Source organism: Nannobrachium achirus, assembly GCF_963921795.1.
Source record: "Nannobrachium achirus genome assembly, chromosome: 15".
Taxonomy (NCBI): Eukaryota; Metazoa; Chordata; class Actinopteri; order Myctophiformes; family Myctophidae; genus Nannobrachium; species Nannobrachium achirus.
This window is the reverse complement of record NC_137822.1, coordinates 25680269-25701795: the sequence shown is the minus strand read 5'-3', so window position 1 is coordinate 25701795 and position 21527 is coordinate 25680269. Positions and strand designations below refer to the sequence as shown.

At 39.9% G+C, this 21527-nt stretch overlaps 2 protein-coding genes across 2 annotated transcripts; one reads left to right on the top strand and one right to left on the bottom strand.

Moving 5' to 3' along the window:
• Positions 1 to 237: 237 nt before the first annotated feature.
• Positions 238 to 5538, bottom strand: arpc3 (actin related protein 2/3 complex, subunit 3). The gene is made up of 7 exons (XM_080743076.1): positions 5452 to 5538; positions 5031 to 5130; positions 4545 to 4621; positions 3989 to 4057; positions 3241 to 3367; positions 1788 to 1882; positions 238 to 984 (listed from the first exon to the last, which is right to left on the bottom strand). Exons 1-7 carry the CDS (start codon positions 5455 to 5457, stop codon positions 922 to 924), a joined length of 537 nt encoding a protein of 178 aa, XP_080599202.1. The 5' UTR covers positions 5458 to 5538; the 3' UTR covers positions 238 to 921.
• A 442-nt stretch (positions 5539 to 5980) lies between these two features.
• On the top strand, positions 5981 to 18907 carry noc4l (nucleolar complex associated 4 homolog; the record flags this gene model as incomplete). Its single annotated transcript, XM_080743134.1, has 15 exons — positions 5981 to 6133; positions 6250 to 6370; positions 7559 to 7665; positions 8469 to 8576; positions 8769 to 8918; positions 9502 to 9604; positions 9805 to 9839; positions 9931 to 9981; positions 10218 to 10329; positions 10886 to 10946; positions 11948 to 12058; positions 13039 to 13202; positions 14141 to 14223; positions 18071 to 18184; positions 18338 to 18907. The coding sequence occupies 15 exons, from the start codon at positions 5981 to 5983 to the stop codon at positions 18461 to 18463; spliced, it is 1599 nt and encodes a 532-aa protein (XP_080599260.1). The 3' UTR covers positions 18464 to 18907.
• Between the last annotated feature and the right edge of the window lie 2620 nt (positions 18908 to 21527).

The following is a 21527-nucleotide window of genomic DNA, read 5'->3' as shown; positions in this document are numbered from 1 at the left end:
AGACATGAAGCAGATATTTTTTGTAATAAAATATCTACAGTGGTATTTTTATGAGTGTAAATATGAAGAATGTTATTGAAACTAAGTTGCCTGCTTTTGTATTCCCTTTGAGAAGCCCATGTTTTTTTCCCTTTGCCGATACCATTCATGTGAATGTTAAAGGTCAGTGGGTCCTAACACTGGTGTGCGACAAGTAGAGGCGTGCCTTGATTTTTATAATTTACAATAATATAACAGCATTCATTTCCTAATAGAGGCTAAATCAATATGTACCGGTATATATACAAATGAAAAGGGATCTAAACATTGCCAATCCACAACTGCATAATGTGGCATTTTCTTGCACAGCTGCTATTATCTCTAGTATGAATACATGCAGGCTTGCCTTGATATTTTAACTTACTCATTGGTGTGCTTTAGGCAACAAGTTTGAAAACCACTGATCTTAGGTATGCAATTTCACCCATTCAAAAAGGTTTGTGAACATTGTTACCAGCAATAAAGCTCAGTATGGATATTCTTCACTAACATCGTTACTCATTTATGAGTTGTACCTCCAAAATGGACACTACAAACTATATGCAAAGAAAGTGCTGCATTAAATTGTACTTATTTTCTTTAGTGTTACACTGTTTATCTACAATCAGTTGAAACAGATGATTATTATGACCAACTTTATTCACTCTTTAAAATGTGAGGCACAGAGGATTAAATATGACAGATTAATTTCCGATCTCTATGATTGCTTCATTGAATTAAGCACCAGCTCAAAATCGATTAACAACCAGACAAGGTTAGACATACCCTTGGACTTGTATTCAATATAAAAAAAATCATGTTGGCCACACAAACCCAGAAGCACAAAATAATAAAGAAAAAAAGAAAACATGTGCAGAGTACAAAGTGGAGATCATAATGTGTTTATTGTCCAGGAGCTGACAGACTTTTGTTCATGAACTGCTTCTTGACAAAGCAAACCCACCACTGAAAGAAAGACAGAAATAAGCCACTGTTAAATACAAAACTTTCAGCCAGACCATCCACTGCATTGGTAATTGATTGATGTGAAGTAGCAGTGCGAACGTCACTCAGTGCCGTCCGAGTTAGATCTACTGGGGACTGGGGTACAGAATAGTAAATATCGTTGTGGGGACTGCTTCTGCGTCCGATGCGGCTCAAAGGGACTGTAGTGGGTGTCTTTCAGCCAATCACGCGCTGGCAGGGTGGAGCTTGGCCGAATCTCGCTACAAAAAAATATCACGCAGACAATACTGGTCTCACCCACTACAGACCCGTTTTCTCCCGTTTTCCTGAATGTCGAGAAGCAGTCTGGATGCCAGGCTAGTATTTTAGAACCAAACCTCAATTAAAAACTCAGGTCACATTTTTTTATATTGATGCATGTGCCATTTAATGATCCCTGATCAGTATTATATAAATTGATTACACAGCTGACCAGGTTAAAAATAAAAGCTTTTTTTCCCCCACCTTTACTTGTGCTTTAAATTACAATATGATTAATACGAAATTACAAATAATACATTAAATTGTTGCCATTAATTGGACAGTATATACAAAGCTGGTTAGCTTACAGTAGCAACCTAGCGTTTCTCATTGATGTTCATTTTAAGTATGTGTAGTTCAAATACCTCAGAAGTCATTTCAACAAAGGACTGAACTTTAACCACTTTTGACCATCAAAAGACAGATGAAAGCCAATTATGCAGTAGAGGAACTATTTAGATGCTTTATTTTATAATTGCTCCGAGTTCCACAATGTTTCTCACCTTGCTAGGTTTGTCTGTCTGAGGGTCAAACACTCGGTCACAGAGCCTCAAACCGGTCTCCTGGCGGATCTGCTGGAGATACGCCCTCATGGTTTCTGAAACAAGGAAAAGCCTCACCATGACTGTCAAAGTAAAGTCACCGTCATTGTCATCAAGTATGACAAACTGACTTCAGCCAGAGAGCTCACAACACAAAGTAACAATTTAATTAACTGTAAATTTGGCTCATTATTTACCGTAGTAAATACTTGCTGAGAAAATTTTAAATTTTATTTTACTGTGAAAGGGAAAAATAATGAAAGCAAGACAGTGGAAATCATTTGGAAGGGATTGATTCTAGAGATGTTACCGATCAATCGGCAATGGATCGGATCGGGCCGATCAAAGCATGATCGGCGATAATCGGTGGTTTAGATCAAAAGGTAAATTCACCGATCCGATCGGTGCATCTGATCAACCAGCCGTTCAGTATGCCCACTTGAGGCCATTTTGGGGTATTGATTTCCACAGTGCTGAAGGAATAATTAGTTACTGCTATGATAATGAATACATAGTAATGCTGGTAAATAACTATAAGGCAATTATATAAATGAATTCATGAGTGAATTAATTAAATAAAGTTAAAACATTAACATTTAGAAAATATAAATAATAACTTGATCGGATCGGTGATTGATCGGGAGACGAAACTTTTGTGCTCGGTGATCGGTTCCAAAAAACCTGATCGGACCATCCCTGATTCCATCACAGATCTCCATACATAACACAAACCTTTTCTTTTATGACTGCATAACAGGAAAGGCAGAGTGAATATCAATAATTTAAACTTCGTGTCTGCATGTATCATGAAGTTAACTTTAGGAATGTGTAAAACTTTAATGAAAATAAACATGAAAAGTGAAAGGTACAGAAAGGACGACTGTTCTCAACCGAGTATGCAATGTGAGTATGTGAATTGTCAAGAATGAAGCTAGCAGAAGGTTGTGGTGTTCCAGAAACCACTGGATGCTCTTGAAAAAGGAGCAGTCAGCATAACTGGAAAGGAAATGGGTTCTATTATTATCAGGTGCTCACTCCATTCTGTGATACACATTCTGTGATACACAGATCACAGTTATTGCACAGGACCTACTTCAACATTTCCAAGGCTAGTCAATATTAGTGTTTCGATTCCTCAATTATGTTTTTTATAGGGAAGCTTTACCGGTTGGCCAGGCCCACCCAGTAGTAACACTTATTCTCAGGTCCTGAAGTTTCTATTTTAAGAGTCAACTTCCCCAAAATATGAATAAACACTACTTATATATATATATAATTGTTACTTTGTTAATTGTTATAAAGAACTTAGACATTTGGTTATTGAAACAGAACAAATGCACACAGCAGAGGCAATTAAGCCTCCACAAACACAAGTTGATTATTGTTAATGTAGAATTTCACTGGTTTTACGTACCCTCCTCCTGCTTGTTTACAGGCTTGGCATACATAGCATTGAGAGGGAAACCAGGTTCTCCAGGGATGGGGAAGTTAGTTATGCCCAGAGTATACATCTCCTTCTCTCCCTGGCCCCTGGAGCTGCACTGGAAAGATAATAGCACACGGCAATGCATGAGTGAGATCACCAAACAATTTAATCTCCATTCAATTAAGCCATTAACTACCATTTTCTGTATCTTTCTTAGGCCTTGCAGTTTTCTATTCCTAAGCTAAAGGCCAATGCAGGGATGAATAAATATGCTTTGCACATTTGCCAAATAAGAGGCAATAAGCCATGTCTGAAATTCAAATATCGTTCGTCACAATTGAGTATATAATGCATGGGATCACACAATACAAATACGACGCAATATAATGACACTTTAGCAGCCCAAGTTACAAGGAGGCTAATGAACAATAACCCTCCTATCCACATCCACCAGTTTATTCTGATTGGCTATTGTAATTCACGATGCATCAGTCACATAATAAGTATTCTACCAATACTTGAATAGTGTTTCTGTTTTGGATTATACACATCCCTTTTTTGTTTGTTCTGCTACACATAGTAAAATATGTTAATTGTGAGGGTATAATGGACCCAGGTGCATTTGGGCCAATTTGTTTTACACACCCTCAGTGTTAAATAAACACTGAGGAACTTGGAAGTAAAATATCCTTAGGTTTATTGTATACTTGTGTAGATCAAATAACATGTAGTTTACCTTCTGTAGCTTCTTTAGGCATTCAGATATGTACAATGTGACATAGATCAATGTCCGGTCCGCCTCATTCTGAAACAAAAAACACACTTGGTGGTTATAATCAAATGAAATATTTAGTCCACTGTGTACATCCTGCAAACTATTACATAAACATGCTTAAAGTGCAGTTCCCGTCATGTCCAACTACTGCAAAACTATGAGAGGCTTGCATTGCTGAAGGCAGGATCAAGTTGAGACATGTGTAGAAACAGCAGAGAAACAGAGCAAAAAGCGCCACCAAGTGGCACGGCAATGGAGAAAGAAACTCAACTGCTGTCATTGTTGACAGAAATATAGTGACAATTCATAACATTGTAATACTAACAGCTACATAGAGTAAAATGACTGACAGCAGGTCTCAGGACTCAGCCCATTTGTATCTGTACGGGGTAAATAATGCTTAGAAAAGGCATGGTGCCTCTTAACGTTTAAAGCGCTGCCTAGCCCCAGTCACTCACTTCCCTAAAACACATACTAAGTCACATACCATGCATTGGAACCAAGAAAAATGTCTAACCTTGATTTCATAATTCTTAAAGAAGACATTGGCTTTGAAGTAATAGATAGCCTCATCGATGATGTCCGAGTCTTTGGCTGAAATGACAAAACAAGTCACTCCAAAAACAACCCTTCCAGGACTTAAAATGGCAACACAGTGAACACACACACATGACAAATTTGACAGCTGGACCTAAAAACCACAAACTGATGATGGACACATCATATACCATATATGGATATAACATTACCATCAGTAAACTCCTGTGACCTAATCCTGAATTATACAGCAAGCCTACTTGTCATACTATAAATCAGGCCTAAACTTAGTTCTGTGCCATATATCAGTGTGTATATATGGCACAGAACTGTGTATAAAAGTACCAGGGATGTACAATAGATCAAGAACGCATTACTTAAGTTGACACTTGACAATAAACAGTGGTTTCTCTTTGAATATGAAATATATTGCATAGTTAGGACAAGACGCAGTACAGAAACATACTTTCTTTGGGGCCAGGTCCCTTGAACTGTGTCTTGAGTGGAAGCATAGCCATGTTTCCAATCATTTTGGTGTCTGCATCCATCAAGTTGGAGTGGTACGCCTGGAACAAATCATCACATTAAATAACATCCATCCATTTACAACTCGGGTGTACTGTACACATATAACCCGTTTAATTTAAGTAACCTGATGACGTGTGTACATTCACACAGAGTGAATAAATACATCATTAATCGCACATCTCTTAACGTTAGTGATAGTAAGGTAGCTAACCAGGATAGCAAGAGGCTCGAGCCTTTTGCCCACAGTTTATCAAAGAAGGCCGTTGCATCATCGACAGTAGTTTCAATAAGAGCATTCCTCCCAAATCTCACGGCAAACGATGGTTGTTTTTAGATTTTTTTTTTGAGGATTTACTCACCGGCATCTTGAGTTATAATACTGCTTCTGCTCAGCGAAAGAGAAATGTCTACTCTGCTTCCGCCTCTCCTCCGCCCTACAAATGTACAGGAAGGAAGTACACACATGCAACGCTATGAAAGAGCCACAGGGCGGCGACATATCCCTTTAAACAATATATATTATTATTATTTATTTTTAATGGGTTTTCGTTTAAATGCCTGAAATACGGTCGGTCTGTGCTTAACTCGGGTTTAGATTAGATAATATAGAGTGCACGTTTTGTTATATTATACAAAACACGTCAGTGTAATAGCCCACTCGCGAACTTTTAAGCTTTTATGTCTCACAAGTGGCTAAATACTAGAATAGGACTACAAAAAAAGGTTGCGTCAATCTACGTCATCACGCCGAACACCGTTCCGTCTTCCGTGTTGTGACGTTGCGTCATGAGAGATGATGAGACCGTGATGTAGTTCATTTTACAGCCTAACGTTTGTGGACTCACTCTCCCACAATGCATTGCATGAGTGTGGAAAGAAACACAAAACATGGCGCCGACCAAGAAACGCAACGTGAGTTCGGAGAGGGCAGCAGAAGAGACCCCTAAAAGACAGAAAATCGACCTCGACGGCAAAGTCGTACGGATTATCGATAGCAGAAAACACGCTAATGACGTGTTTGATGTTCTCGAGTGCCTCCAGGTATGGGAATACACAATTCTACCTGTTGTCCAATGAATCATGCCAAGGAAAGCTACTACCCCAACATTGGCACATTTTGGTTGGTTTGTTATTAATAATATCGTCTTGGTTTTCAGACAGAGAAAGAGAAGAATGTTATCGAAGCTATCAGTGCGTGTAGCAAATTGTTCTGCACTTTATTGGAGAGAAGAGATTTATTTGTAGGAAAACTCCCGAGTGAAGAGGAGACCGTGGCTGGTTAGTTTTCACACACACACACACACACACACACACACACACACACACACACACACACACACACACACACACACACACACACACACACACACACCACATGCAAACAATGTATTGTTGCTAATACTTGTGTACTTTTACTGAGTTTAGACTTCTGAAAGACTTGTATAAGATACTAAAATAGCATAATAAATAATAGGTCTAATATATATGATTGATTTATTATTTGTAAACAACAACACCTTCAAGTGGTCAACAATATGTATTGATAAAAAGATGATATGAACCATAACAAAATACCTATCAATATCCACCGGCTGGTTAATATTGATCTTTTTATCAATATATTTGACAACTAGTGTAATAGTCTATAGTGTCATACGTGTAATGGGGCAATAAGTGTATAATAGGGTAATAGGTAGTGTCATAGTGTAATAGGGCAATAAGTTACTTAAAGTTAGTCTAACCCTGATGGTCGCTTTTGCCCATAGGCCGTTTTACTGGTATTATTAACTGTGTTATGAACACATTACTCAGCACAATGAAATTGGCCATTCTGCTTAATGAGTACCCGTATACTCAGCTATGATGCTATTGTTGCTAATACTTTTGTACTTTTACCTGAGACTTCTGAAATACTTTTATGACTCTTAATCATAAAAGTATTTCTACATTGTGGTATTGCAAAGCTGCACTATGTAACTTTCCTCTTCTACCCTGGATTTGAACCCGGGTGTCCTGCACAAGTGCTGAAACGTTTACCTGGTTGTTGAGCTAATACAGCCTGCCTGCTTGCTCAGGGAATACATTTAAGCTTGAGCTTCAGGTCAAAATTCATCAGGTCATCATGTCTCACCTAGACACAGGATCTAAACGTCTCAATAGAAGAACGGGAACACAAAATACAACCAAACCAATTGTATAAGTTGTATTGTAGTTATTTTATTAATTTAAAAAGTTACATATTCCCACTTTTAAAGAGCTGTCATGTTAATTTAACTCAAATATACAATGTTCTATATTTTGTCTGAACTGTATACAATTGCCTTCAAAGTTATTTTTTCACTCCGGGTTAAGGTGTGTGTGTGTGTGTGTGTGTGTGTGTGTGTGTGTGTGTGTGTGTGTGTGTGTGTGTGTGTGTGTGTGTGTGTGTGTGTGTGTGTGTGTGTGTGTGTGTGTGTGTGTGTTTAGACAAATATAGTGCAGAGGATATGTATTGCATGTTCATGCGTCATCGTTACAACAGTTGTGTGGAGCTGCTGCTAGACCTCCTCCATCACACCTCTCACCAAATCAAGGTAAGTTGACTGCACTGTAAATCCTGCGTTTGATTGAACTCAGAGAGGGTACAAGTGTAACCAAGTGGACCTATCCATTTAGTTCCATATTTGTACAATGTAAAGGCCACCATGTACTGTACCCTGACCCGGCCCGTGGTGCAGGCTTAAAATGCAGCAAGGGTGTGCTGGGACAGTTGACTTTGCACAGTTTGCAGACTGTTTTTGAACCTGCTGTCAATACTGTTTTGATTTTCTTGAGTTTGTTATCATGATGAGTCGACCCACACCAGAGTTCTGTGTCCGCCCCTGATATTGGAGAGCCATATACTACTGATTACCGATGCCGATATTTAATACAAAATATTCCATAAATCAATCTTAGAAAAACCTTTTGTAACTAAATTAAAGTTAAATAAAAACATGTAACCTCCTTAAAGAAGTAGTTTACTTATTTTCTATCAATTACACGCCCCATTTTCTTAGTTTTTGTCGCATTCCTGAGCCAAAGATTTGATGACAGGTCATTGGTCAATAGGAGACGCTTTGAGTCTCCACCAGTCATCAAACTATTGGCTTAAGAATGCCAAAAAATCCATGAAGTCTTCATGGGGTTTGTTATTGATAGAGAATAAGTCATTATACCACTTCTGTGGTAGTGGAGCACCCACTGCCTAAACGAAGGTCAGCATCCAGAGGAAGTGCACATGCTTTTCTTTATAACCAACATAGGGTTGCCAGTTTTAAAGATACCGATCGGCCAGACATATGCATCTGGCTGTAATGTGGCACTGGCGTGTTCATGCTGGTTTGTTTTTCTACAGGAGAATGCCCTTTGTGCCCTGATGAAGTTTGCTGCTGCAGTTGGGCAGTACCCCCTTGAGGACCTGGACTGGAGTGAGCATTACAGCTTCCCAAGGGAACTTATTCAGGTATTATTCTTCATCAGGCATTGTGGTTGTAATACATATGTATAATATACAAAGTAATACATTCAAATGCCAAATAGTTATACTGAATAACATGTAATAGTTTACATTAAAATGATTCTTGAACTTGGCTATCATTATCTTAGTGTAAGTGTAGCATCTGATACTTATGATACATGTATATCTCATGACTAGGGAATGGTGGGGGAGTTGCTGTCTAAAACGGAAGACAACTCCTCGCTCATCTCCAGGTTCCGAGAGTTCCTGGAAATGGAAGATGTACGCTATTATGTCATGAGCTCTCTCCGTGAGAATCTAGCCCTGGTCATGAACAAAAACAAAGGGGTGAGTATACTCTTTCAGGGCAGTGGAATTTCATCTCTTTAGTGCAGGGTTCCCCAATTAGTTTTCCCCAAGGGCCGATTTATGTCTAGGGTACCAAGCCGAGGGCCACAACATTGCAGGGGGCGACGGTGGCGTTCCCACTACTCCAGCGACAGTTTCCGTCGTTGTCGGGTGAAAATCTTGTATGTCCAAAACCGTTCGTTTTGAATTTATCATTTTAAAAATGATTTAAACTAGTGAAAACAGCCGATCTACAAGCACACAGATCTGCTGTTTTCACTACTTTTGTGCGACGGCCTTGTATGATTTGCGAAAGAACATACAAATTTGGAGATACGAAATTTCCACCCGACAACGACGATATACTAGTGTTGTTGCTGCTCTTATACCACCATTATTACTGGGGTTGGTGGGGGCCAGACAGTAGCCCCCCACGGGCCACAAATGGCCCGCGGGCCACCTATTAGGGAACCATGCTTTAGTGTATCGTGCTGGATCAATACAATACTGTATGTACTTGTATGTAAGTTGCAGTTTTTCTGTTCAATAAATGAATGTTGGTGCGCTTCCTTGTTACACATAGGCACCGATGCCCATATACCAGAGCAACGTGTTCACCTTACTTTCAAACATCAACATGCCCAGCCAGGAGGCTGAGTTGACCAACTTCTTGGTCAAACAGGAAGGTTAGATCTTTGAACCATTTTTAAACTTAAAATTACATTTAAAGAAAATGTATCAGTACAGTATACATGTTTCCTAAATATATACTCATGGATAGCAGAAGGGAAGTGGTAGCAATTTTGATGGTGTAATGGTGTTCTAGGTACCTGTACTATTACAATTGTGTTTTTTTTGTTTAAAAGTATTTCATTTGTTATTTTAGCTAAGCACAAAGATTGGAAAGCAGCTAAATTGAATGTAAGTAGTATTATCTTTCTACACCCCCCCCCCCCCTTTCATACAGCTAAAGCATTAAGTAATGAAGGTTTTAATAATTTTCTCATCTTAGGAACATAAGCGTGCATTTGAAAAGATGTGGCTTGTCTTTCTCAAGTACAAGGTACAAACAACAATAGTTGACTTAACTAATGTCGCTTCTTCATACATGTTTAACAATGTAGTGACCATATTCACATGGAGGCCATGTTGCTCAAGTTTCATAATGGGACAGGGCGGGGTTTCCCCACTTCCTTGAGTATGATGTTAGAACAACATAGCCCCCCATGTTAATATGGCTCAATTGCCATGAGCATTTATTTTTAATTCGCTCATATATGTACCTGTTTTTTACCACAGCTGCCAAACAGCATGTACAAAAAGGTTCTTGTGATCCTCCATGACTCCATCCTGCCTCATATGAGCAAGCCCACTCTGATGATTGACTTTCTGAGCGCTGCCTATGAAGTCGGTACGTTTAACATCAATGGTGGTAATCAGAGTGTGGGGTTTCCCACCCCCTTGAGTATGATGACTACAGTTAATAGTTGGCCAGGGGTTCAAGTTCTCAGTCCTGGGGACTGATTTCAGTCTTGAGGATTCCATAGGGGCTACTTCTGAGATCATTGCAGATCAAAACGCTTGTCAAATTATCTCCAAACTATAAGCAGTTATTTCATTATGTGAGTATTTGAATTGGTCAGACTAGCATAGAATACAGCAGAACTTCAGAAGATGCTTCTATAAAATGAAGCACACCTTCAGTGAAGGCAGTTCAGAACTTCAGGGAAACATCCCAAATGGTGTGCGCTGCACGCATTTCAAAAATCACATATTGGAACATGGTCTGAAAATACTTTTCAGTCTTGGGATTTGTTTTGGCTTTAAAGCCTAAAGATCATTAAAGATCATTAAAAGAAAAAGAACCCACTTTGGAATACCTTATGGGTAGATTTGTCCCGAATTGCATTTGAGATGATATTCCATAAATGCATTATGTCATATTTGTTTGTTTTCTCACTTGACAGGAGGAGCAATTAGTTTGCTGGCGCTCAATGGGTTGTTTGTCCTTATGCACCAACACAACCTGTGAGTATATCATACTTTGCAATAGGAGGGCTAATAATATCTATACAGATCCTTCTCGGAAAAATTAGAATATTTTGTAAATTTTCTTGAAACTTTCATATATTTCTTGAAACATTCATATATTCTAGATACATTGGACATTCTGTGAATTATTCCAAACCTTTTTTGGTTACATTTTTATGGCATACATCTCATGAATATCAGAAGTCCATATTTAAAAAATATTACACAAGACCACTCAAAACAAGGATTTATAATAGAGAACTGTCAACCTTCTGAAGTCAGAGTTGCTTGAAGTCCAGTGGGAAGTTTCCAAAGTCAGTTATGAATTGGGGTGCTATGGCATCTGCAATGCCTTTTCACACAATATTGTAATCTTTCGAGAAGGATCTGTAGACCAGGGGTAGGCAACCTTAGGCACGGGTGCCAACAATGGCACAGGGGAGGGTGACACACTGGCAGAAGTGTGTGAGAGAGGATTTTTATTTTAAAACAAATATTTTTTATATACGTGGTCTGTTAAATTAAGTCACCTTAAATTAAGCAAATTACATCCTTCACATAATTCTACATTCATTAAAACTCTGAACTTTGACTGGAGAGGGAGTCTGGGAGATAGGTGGATTATAGTCTAATGATTGTTATAACAATGTCCTACCAATCAGAATGATGACGTAGACTATAAATTGTTAAAATCCCACAACAAATATTGTTGGATTTGGTAAGGACTGTGTTGCGGATACAGACTGTTAACAATATATATTTTTTCTAAAGTTGTGTGTGTGTGTGTGTGTGTGTGTGTGTGTGTGTGTGTGTGTGTGTGTCTGTGTGTGTGTGTGTGTGTGTGTGTGTGTGTGTGTGTGTGTGTGTGTGTGTGTGTGTGTGTGTGTGTGTGTGAACATGTATCATAGTCATGTATCTTATTTTGATCATACTAAAAACGAGTACCAAAAACATTTACAGTTTGATGTAACTCCATGTCTGCCTGCCTGTGTCTGCAGTGATTATCCAGATTTCTACAAGAAGTTGTACAATCTCCTGGAGCCCTCCATTTTACATGTGAAGTACAGAGCACGCTTCTTCCACTTAGCCAACCTATTCCTCTCCTCCAGGTAAAGTGTTTAATCCTCTCCGAAAACATATTAGTACAGTTTTACCATAATTCATTCAGTATTGCTCAATGTGTCCCGATTTTCCAGCTGTAGCTGGTTGTTATTTGATTGGGAACGGTTGTAATAATTGTGCTGCATTTTTGTTAAACCTTTCATCTGGTAGGCCCAATTACTATCCCATAGCCTTGCTCAGAGGAAGTTGCTACCCCATAACCACTTCAACCCTATAGCATCTCTGGTCTGAGGTGAACGTTACCTGGGAATAGCAGATCTGCTGTTTTCAGCAATAAAAAAATATATATATATATATATTATTAATGGTTAAATGTCTAAAAATACACATTCAAATATGTTAATGTGGACACAATAAACAAACAAATTGATTGAAGAATTTATTAGAAGTTTGCAATAGAAAAAGTACAGTTTCATGACAGTACAAATCACTGGTACAAGGTCAACTAAAAGGAGATCCCAGAAAGCCGAGGCTTATTTCCACAGGAACCACACTTTAATTATCTCATATAACATTGAAAGACAGACAAACACACATGAATTCACGCTACACTGATGATGGTACTGTAAAACAAGTCTATGAAGAAAATTGGATAAAATACCGTACAATATTATGTAGTTGGGGTCCCTAGTTCATCTCTCTCTCTCTCAGCTAAGGGGTCCCTGGCCTTATGACATAATTGGCTTTGTATTTTGATTGTCTTATGTACCAGCTCTTATGCCTTAACTTAAAGGCCTGTCCATACTGTCTGAGTTTTTTGTTTCCGACTTTCCGACGTGCAGCTTTCCGAACTCTAATTCGGGTAATGCTTTTCAGAAGATGCGAGGGATGTAATTTTGTAGTTCAGCTGACCTTTCCGGCGAAAGGTTTGGTGGTTGGAGGCAGTCCTTTAAGTTAAGGCATAAGAGCTGGTACTTAAGACAATCAAAATAGAGCCCAATGTGTGTGCATGCCTGTGATCCTCTAGTCATTTGCCGGTGTATCTGGTGGCAGCGTTTGCCAAGCGTTTGGCCCGTCTGGCACTCACAGCGCCCCCTACAGCCCTCCTGATGGTGCTGCCGTTCATCAGCAACCTGATCCGTCGCCACCCATCTTGTAGAGTTCTCATCCACCGGCCCAGTGCTGCAGATGGTGGGTGTCAGTCTCAGCTGAATTATTCTTATTATTATTTCACATAATCGCAATAATTTTGTCATATTCGTTTCCATGTTGAAAACTTTTCATGTTAGGAAATTGTGGAAATAGCCGATCTACAAGATGCGACACGTTGTGAGCTTGTAGATCGGCTATTTCCACTAATGCCATGCCACGCCTGGCTTGCTATTGTAATGTCTCTTAATACTTGTGGCACCCTCAGGAGGTCCTACAGTGTGTGTGTATATGTGTTATAAAATATTAGGGGTGTAACGATATAGTAACTGCATCGAAATATCGTTTTTAACTTAAAAAAACAATGTATATCGAAATGAAAACAGCTAAAATCAAATCGTATCATTTGAATTTGTATCGTATCGAATCGGCAGTGCAAAAAATCGATTGTATCGATACTACCTACTTGTGCATTGCATTTAGCATTTTTAAGAAGAAAAAATGAAAAGGAGGGGTTTAATTACTTTTCCTTTCCATATAGCTACACTGGACTATCGATAAATGTGTGCAACCTCTGGGTTCATGTCAAGGTGCAGGTTTGTCATTATACAATGACCATGTATATGGCAGATAATCACTGTGTTTACTTATTTATATCCATAATAAAACCATATCCATTTAAAACCTGCACTATCCAGACCTTTCACACAGATTTAATTTCTTTGCTAAATAGTTACTATATCAATTTTAAATCAATGAATCGAATCGCATCGTATCGCCATGAATGAACTAATATCGTCGGTCCATGTATCGTATCGTCAACCATGTATCGTGATATGCATCGAATCGCTATTAAAATGTATCGTTACACCCCTATAAAAAAATAATATACACACACACACACACACACACACACACACACACACACACACACACACACACACATTAGTCATTTATCAGTTATAATATATGCTTGACAGAGCCTTGTGAAGACCCATATCTGATGAACGAGGAGGATCCTGCCCAGAGCCATGCCTTGGAGAGCAGCCTTTGGGAGCTCAAGGTGTGTACTGTGTACATGATACTCTGGGTACACTAATAATTAATAAGTACTAGTAATCAGTGATGTCATCTACTGCAGTGAGTCTCAACCTGTGAGTGTGCGCCCACTGGTGGGCCTTGAGGGTATTGCAAAATAATGAGACAGATTTTAATGATGGATTAATCTAATCTAAATTACTTTTCAGAGGTTTGAGGAAATACATGTAAAACTTCACTTCAAGCACTAACTACACTGCAAAAAGGAGCTATAAGGATAATAAATAATGCTGGATCGAGATCACACTTATATACTATTTTTAAATTCAAATCTTTTAAAGTTCATGGATATTATAGAATATAAAACTGCCATTACAATGTATATTGCAAGAAATAATCAAATCCCTGGAAACATCCAGGTGATGTTCTATGACAGAGAGGGGGGCTCTCATTTAAAAACACAATTTACTCGAACAACGTTAAAATCGTTCTCTATTTCAAGATGTGGAGTGAAGCTATGGAACAGTATGAATGAGGAGCTCAAGCAATGTTCAAGTATGATGTATATGAGTATAGAGAAGAGATTAAGAATTTAGAGTATATATGATGTATATTATCAGTTTTTTAGATTTTTTTCTTTTTTCTTTTGAGAAATATATAAAAACTCATGACTTTATATACATTCATACCATTTTGGTATATGAGATACAGACATCAAAGGAAGACGCTAAAGTAAGATTGGGTAGGATTAAATAATTTTTATACTTCCTACTCCTTTTTGAACATGGAATATATATATTTATTACCCGGCTGGTTTGAATGCTTGATTCTGCTGGTTTGAATGCTTGATTCTGATTGGTCAGTCGCTGAAATCAGAGGTCTGATATTTCTGGATAACAGACTGCTCCGCTCTATAACAGACCGCTGCTAATCAAAGACTCAGAACACCTGCTGCAGTCAAGCTGCACTGCGTGAATCTTGTGCTGTAACCAACATGTCAGCCATGTAAACAAACACACAGCGACATTGAGAACTAAACGTTGCTCTCAAGAATGTTTTTTAAAATATTTTAAGCGAGAAATAGACGACGTAGTATCAGAAAATGTTCTATTTGATCAGCACTTCCTTGTTTTCCAAGGCGACCGTATTGCGCTGGGAAGACACCCAGCGCAACACTGGAATACTTTCAGCCGTCTGTAAACAAGGAAATAATTTGTTTTGTCCCTTCAGCCGAGATAAGTCATCAGGCTTTCGGGATGTTATATATGGTCAACCCCCAAGGAGCCAGTATTTATCAATTACATATTTCTTTCCCTCATTACCAGTGAGGCTTGTATTGACTTGTTTTGTATTTCTATTTTTAATTTAACTCATTTGCTGCCCCCTCCCGAGTTTCCCGAGTTATTACTCGGGAAACTCGAGTTTCCTGAGTTATTACTCGCCTCCCGAGTTTCCCGAGTTATTACTCGGGAAACTCGAGTTTCCTGAGTTATTACTCGGGAAACTCGGGATTACCGGCAGCCAGGGCCCGAGTTTCCCGAGTTTGCAGCCATTTTGGAATATATATATATATATATATATATATATATATATATATATATATATATATATATATATACTATATATACTATATATATATGTTTACCCCCCATACCAACCACATCTTTCAAACATGGCAGCAATGTTTGTTTACATTTGAAGAAAACATGATGGCTTCTATCTCATGAATGCCTGAACGGATTTCCAAGCAGATTTCTTTGTTTGAAAGCTGTGAACAGCGTGCACACACATGGTGCATGATCCGTGCACTAAGAATCACATGGAATTGGCATCCTGGTACTTGGTAGACATTTTGAAAAGGCAGCGAATGAGTTAAGTGTATCTATCTTTTTTTGTTGTTTTCTTTTTAGATGTTGAGCGTAGCTAACGCCTCAAACACAGGCTTTTGAAATCAGTCCTGCAGTCACGTGATCAGTAAGCGCTTGGAAATTCAGACTTTAACTCCTCAGGCTGGCGGAGCTAGGCTGACATCACATTTGTGCGCCTCATCGGTGGGAGTCATGACGCAATTCCAGCGATTTAGACTTTGTGGGCTCCTCTAGTTACTTTTTCCCCCCTTCTAACATTTTGTTTCCACAGACCATCATTTCGACAACAGAGCTTCGGGATTGTAAGGGTTAGGTTTGGGTGTTGAAAAGATGATGTAAAAGTACAATATTTGCATTTTGAGTATTTACTGTTATTGTTGGTGTGATATGACCAGTCATCAGTGGTGTAAAGTAACTAAGTACATTTAAAAGTACTAAGTACTTGCATTCCGGGTACTTTATAAACAATAGATGTTTGTCCTTATGTAAAATTAAGGGTATTATAGCCTACTAATGATCGCCATTGATATTTTGATTGCAATAATAGGCTACTTGACCAAACTATCAACACTGCAATATAGAAATATATAGAAAACAAGTGAAAGTCCAGAATTCAAAATGTATGAGTCAAAGTACAAACGTGTTGGCATCAACATTTAGTTACAAGTAAAAGTACAATATGTTTGACCCACGAGTGGGTTGTGATTAGGCCTATAGCATAGTAAATTGACTAGACATAGTTAATTTATTAGACAGAAATGCAAAACAGTCAAGTACATGTGTAGCCGAAGTTAATATTCTTTGTTATGCTAAAGAAAATGACAAGCGAAACACCTTTAATATTGATATTTCAATTCTATTTTTTTTTAACATTGTCTAATTTTTTGACATGTTCAAAATAAATCATTCAAATAAACCTGGTCTGAAAATGTATGCGACCGTCTTTTAAGAATCCTTCGTACTCCCATGTGCCATTCGTCTCCATAGACTTCCATGTAATTTATAGTGCACGGATCATGCACACCCATGCCTAGATCATGCACCACGTGTGTCCACATTGCTCTCAGCTTTCAAACAAAAAAATCCGAATGGAAATCCGTTCAGGCATTCATGAGAGGCATTCCTAAAATGTAAACAAAGATGGCTGCCATGTTTGAAAGATGGGGTTGCTATGGGGGTTAAACATGCAATTTTGCGATTGCTATCATGCCTACTACATTTTTTGGGGTCCAATTTTTTTTTTAAATTATTTATTTATTTATTTTTTTCAAAAATTTTAAAATTCTCGGGACTATCGAGCCTGGCGGGGAGAGACATTAAAGGAGTAGTTCACCCCCAAAATGACTTTTTGGAGCGGTGAAAGCGCTCCCAATAGACAGGTATGTCCGTGGGTATGTGGGTGGGTGGGTGGGTGGCTGGCTGGGTGGCCGTGTCCGTAGCCTGGCAATACCTTGAGTGGCCACACACAACACACTAGTTAAAGGAGGGGCGCTGTTTTGTGCAGGCCAGGCACACTCACCACTCACTCACAGGCACAGTTTACACTCACTCACTCACATAGGGTACAGCTGCTCAAATTCACCGCTCCACTTCGAACCGAGGTTTGATTTTTTTCTATTGATTACTCATGCCATGGAGAGTAGAGTTCAATAATATTTTTTGGTTTTTGTCGCATTCCTAAGACAAAAATTTGATTTGAGTAAATTTACCCCCATTGATTCCGGATGGTGACCCGTTTCGAAACGGGTCACCATCCGGAATGAATGGGGGTAAATTTATTGTTATCACATTTTTGTCTTAGGAATGCGACAAAAACCTAAAAATATTATTGAACTCTACTCTCCATGGCATGAGTAATCAATAGAAAAAAAGTCATTTTGGGGGTGAACTACTCCTTTAAAATATTCTCGGGACTATCGGGCCTGGCATACAATCAGTTAACAGCCTGGATTGGATGTTATTTATGATTAAACTTAACTTGCCATGTGGTTTTCCACCTTTCAGACCCTACAGAAGCATTACCACCCAGATGTGGCCAAGGCTGCCACAGCAATCAACACGCCCCTGTCAGCGCTAGAGGATGACATCAACGAGTTGCTGGAGCTAACAAACTATGAGGTGATGTAAAACCCCAAGAAGAACAACAAAAGTCGATGCACAGGCCTCGACGATCTAACATTGAGACAATTTATCAGCGTATCAGTCCTAGCAAACTGTATTTTCATCTTCATTGCATTATGAATTTATTGGTTGCCTTGCTTTGGTCCCCAGCTGATGGAACGGGACCTGAGGCAGAATGACACCAAGGGCGTGCCGCTGGAGTTTGACCCTGCCACTCACTTACTACAGGGAGGGGGCGCTGTGCTGGGCCAGCACTTTGGGCTTCTAGAACAGTGATTCGCAACCTGTCGGCTGCCATGCTATGATGGTTGGGCCGTGAACGCTTTTGAGATTTTCATGTGGGCCCTGACCCAGAAAAGGTTGAGAACCCACCGTCTAGACTAGAGACACCGTCTTAATGCCACATTTCTGTCTGTTGAAAATCATTGTAGAGACTCACTCTTTGTCTGGGATAAGTTTATCGAGCTTTACTGAACCTTTTTCCTGGCCAAGTATCCTTGATACCCACACTTCAAAATTGCATCCAGTGTCTGTCTCTGTTTACTTCATCCAGTGGGAAAACCCTTGGGAACAAAAAGAAAAGAAAAAAAAACACAGGGTGACGTCTCCAACTTGGTACCTCACCAATGGGACCTGATATAAATAACAAGGCGCACTCTGCCAACGAGTAGGCCATGCATTCTTACTTTTGTTTTTGATTAATTGCATCTTATCAATAAAACTGTGCCAAATGCAATTGAATTAATTATGAATTGTAATTTTGTTACCATGGAATGCCAAAACCACAATGAGTGAATGAATTAAGCTCTTTGAGTATATAGCTTAATTAATGATCACTAGAAGCGGCGGCCGAGCGTCTAGTCGGCGCCCTGGCCAACTCGGGAACAATGTAAATGGGGAATGAGTGCCCCGCCCTTTAATGCAAACCCCATTATACCTGTTGTCATAGGATCTGTTTTGACCATCTGTTTGCGTGTGTCCATTTATGCCCATATATGGAGATATCTGTCTGTCTACGTCCATTTTATGCCCATATATGGAGATCTCTGTAGGACCCGTTTTGACCATCTGTTTGCCTGTGTCCATTTATGCCCATATGGAGTTATCTGTCTGTCTGCTTCCATTTTGTGCCCATATAGGGAGATCTCTGTATCTGTTTGTCTGTGTCCCTTTATGCCCATCATGGAGATCTCTGTATCTGTCTGTGCCTCCGACTGTGGTGCAGACACAGTGCCGGTTCCCCCTTTAATGCAAACCCCATTATACCTGTTGTCATAGTTTTATGCCCATATATGGAGATCACTGTATGTGCCGGTTCCCCCTTTAATGCAAACCCCATTATACCTGTTGTCATAGGACCCGTTTTGACCATCTGTTTGCCTGTGTCCATTTATGCCCATTGACTAATGTGGCGTACGTGATGTTAGAGCCTTTTATGAAGTGATGTCACACTGAGTCAGCGCTTGCGCCGATTTCCTCCGGAACAGCCTGAGGTCAACAATCAGCTCCGCATAAGGAGATTCCGAACGTTTCGCGCCGGTTTCGGAAAACCGCACGTCGGGTCGGGTCGAGGCCTGGCACTGCACTCCGCGCCGCGGCGGGGAACGTGCGTGCCGAATCTGAAGCCGGTGGGACGAACGGTTCTCGAGATACGCGGATTACATACAGACACACAGACAGAGATTTGTCGCATTTATAGATAGATGTTTTCAAAATGGTATCAAATGTCAAGGGTAGGGATCGCCAACAGTTAACACTAACGGTTATATGGTGACCGATATAAATAAAAATAAAGAAAATCAACCCGCGCGTCACACCAAAAGCCAAAGGACCGGACGCCGATGTCTGTGTAACACCCATGCAACTATAGGCGATGCAGCCACACATTTCTGAAGGCTCTGCCCGACACCAATATCTGTGTAACATCCATGCATGCATCTGTCTGCGAGACAAGCGTGTTTATCATCAAGAAACAACAGCGATTGAATTTTCCAAAACAGACCCCCGTCACTCGTCGAAATGAATCCTGTTTTAAAGCGAAAAGAAGAGCTTAAAACAATATTCTCTAGTGCTGTTACGTGTTGATGGCATAGCTTTATTGCCGATCTGCAAGCTCAAAACATAACTGTCCGCGTCGCATGTGTAAATAGGTGTTACGAACCATGACGGTCTAAGGGCATAGCCCGTAACAAAAAGTGGACAGGACATCAATGTATCAAAAGACTACAAAGTTTATTTACAATTAGTCCTATTAAAGCATGATGGTCCTGCCATTTGCAGAAAAGTTATCAATGATGTTTCACATGATATGTACAATAGTTGGATATTAACACATGGGCGGCCAAGGTTTATAACATTTATAGCTGTTGCTGGTGCCACCATTGACTTACGTTATGTTTTGATGAGCCCCGCAAGCTTCGTGCGTGTGCACGTGCGTGTCCAGAGAAGATTGAGGAGGTACTCCATTTGTTTACAAACGCTCGCGAAACTCGCGGTAAATTCGCGGTAAAGTGTCGCCGTGAAAACAATCAGCTCTCTGCCTCCATGGGGCTGTTTTTACCTCATTCTCAGATAAAGCCGTTCTTATGTTTCAAAGTAGAATCTAAAGCCATGTAAAATCCTTCCGTGTGGGGAGAGACAGGGGGCTTCCTGCCCTGGCTGGGTGACGTAATGGATTCAGGGCATGCAAAGGGAAGCTGCGGTCTCGAAAAGTTAACTATTTGTTGACTCGTCCCTCGACGATATAACTTCCTGTGGCAGGGTGACATCTAGTGGCCATAACTCGTCACTGAACGAGTTTGGCTCCCCAAGTGTTAATAGACACAAAAGCTCTTCAAATAACAAATACACTACAGCATAGACATGTTAACTCTTACATGCAGATGAGCAAAGCTCAATGTAGGAAACCCAAATAAGAGAAAACCAGAAACAAACAAAATAGGCTATTAACAAAAAGAACCTGAAACAAACAAGCTCTTTCCGAAGGAGCTAAACAAAAGGCAAATAAGCCGGCGGGGAGAGAGCAGGAGGTGAGCGATTCCTCCTCCACGGAGACGTGGTGTGCTCTCTCCCAGAGCCAAGCTCAAACAGGCTTTTATCCACAAGTTTCCCCGGGAGTTTACTGGAGACTATCGGGACCAAACTTCCGGGACATACAACAGCAGACATACAAGCTCACGTCGCGTCGCAGATGCAACCCGTTGTGAGCTTGTAAATCGGCGGCGGAAGCTCGGTGCAGACGTCTGCGCAATGCACTATGGGGCGTTGGAAACTCGTGGATACTCTCAGCAAACAATCAAGCAATCAGTGTAGGTGGGCGTTGCCAGGATCCGCGGGTGGA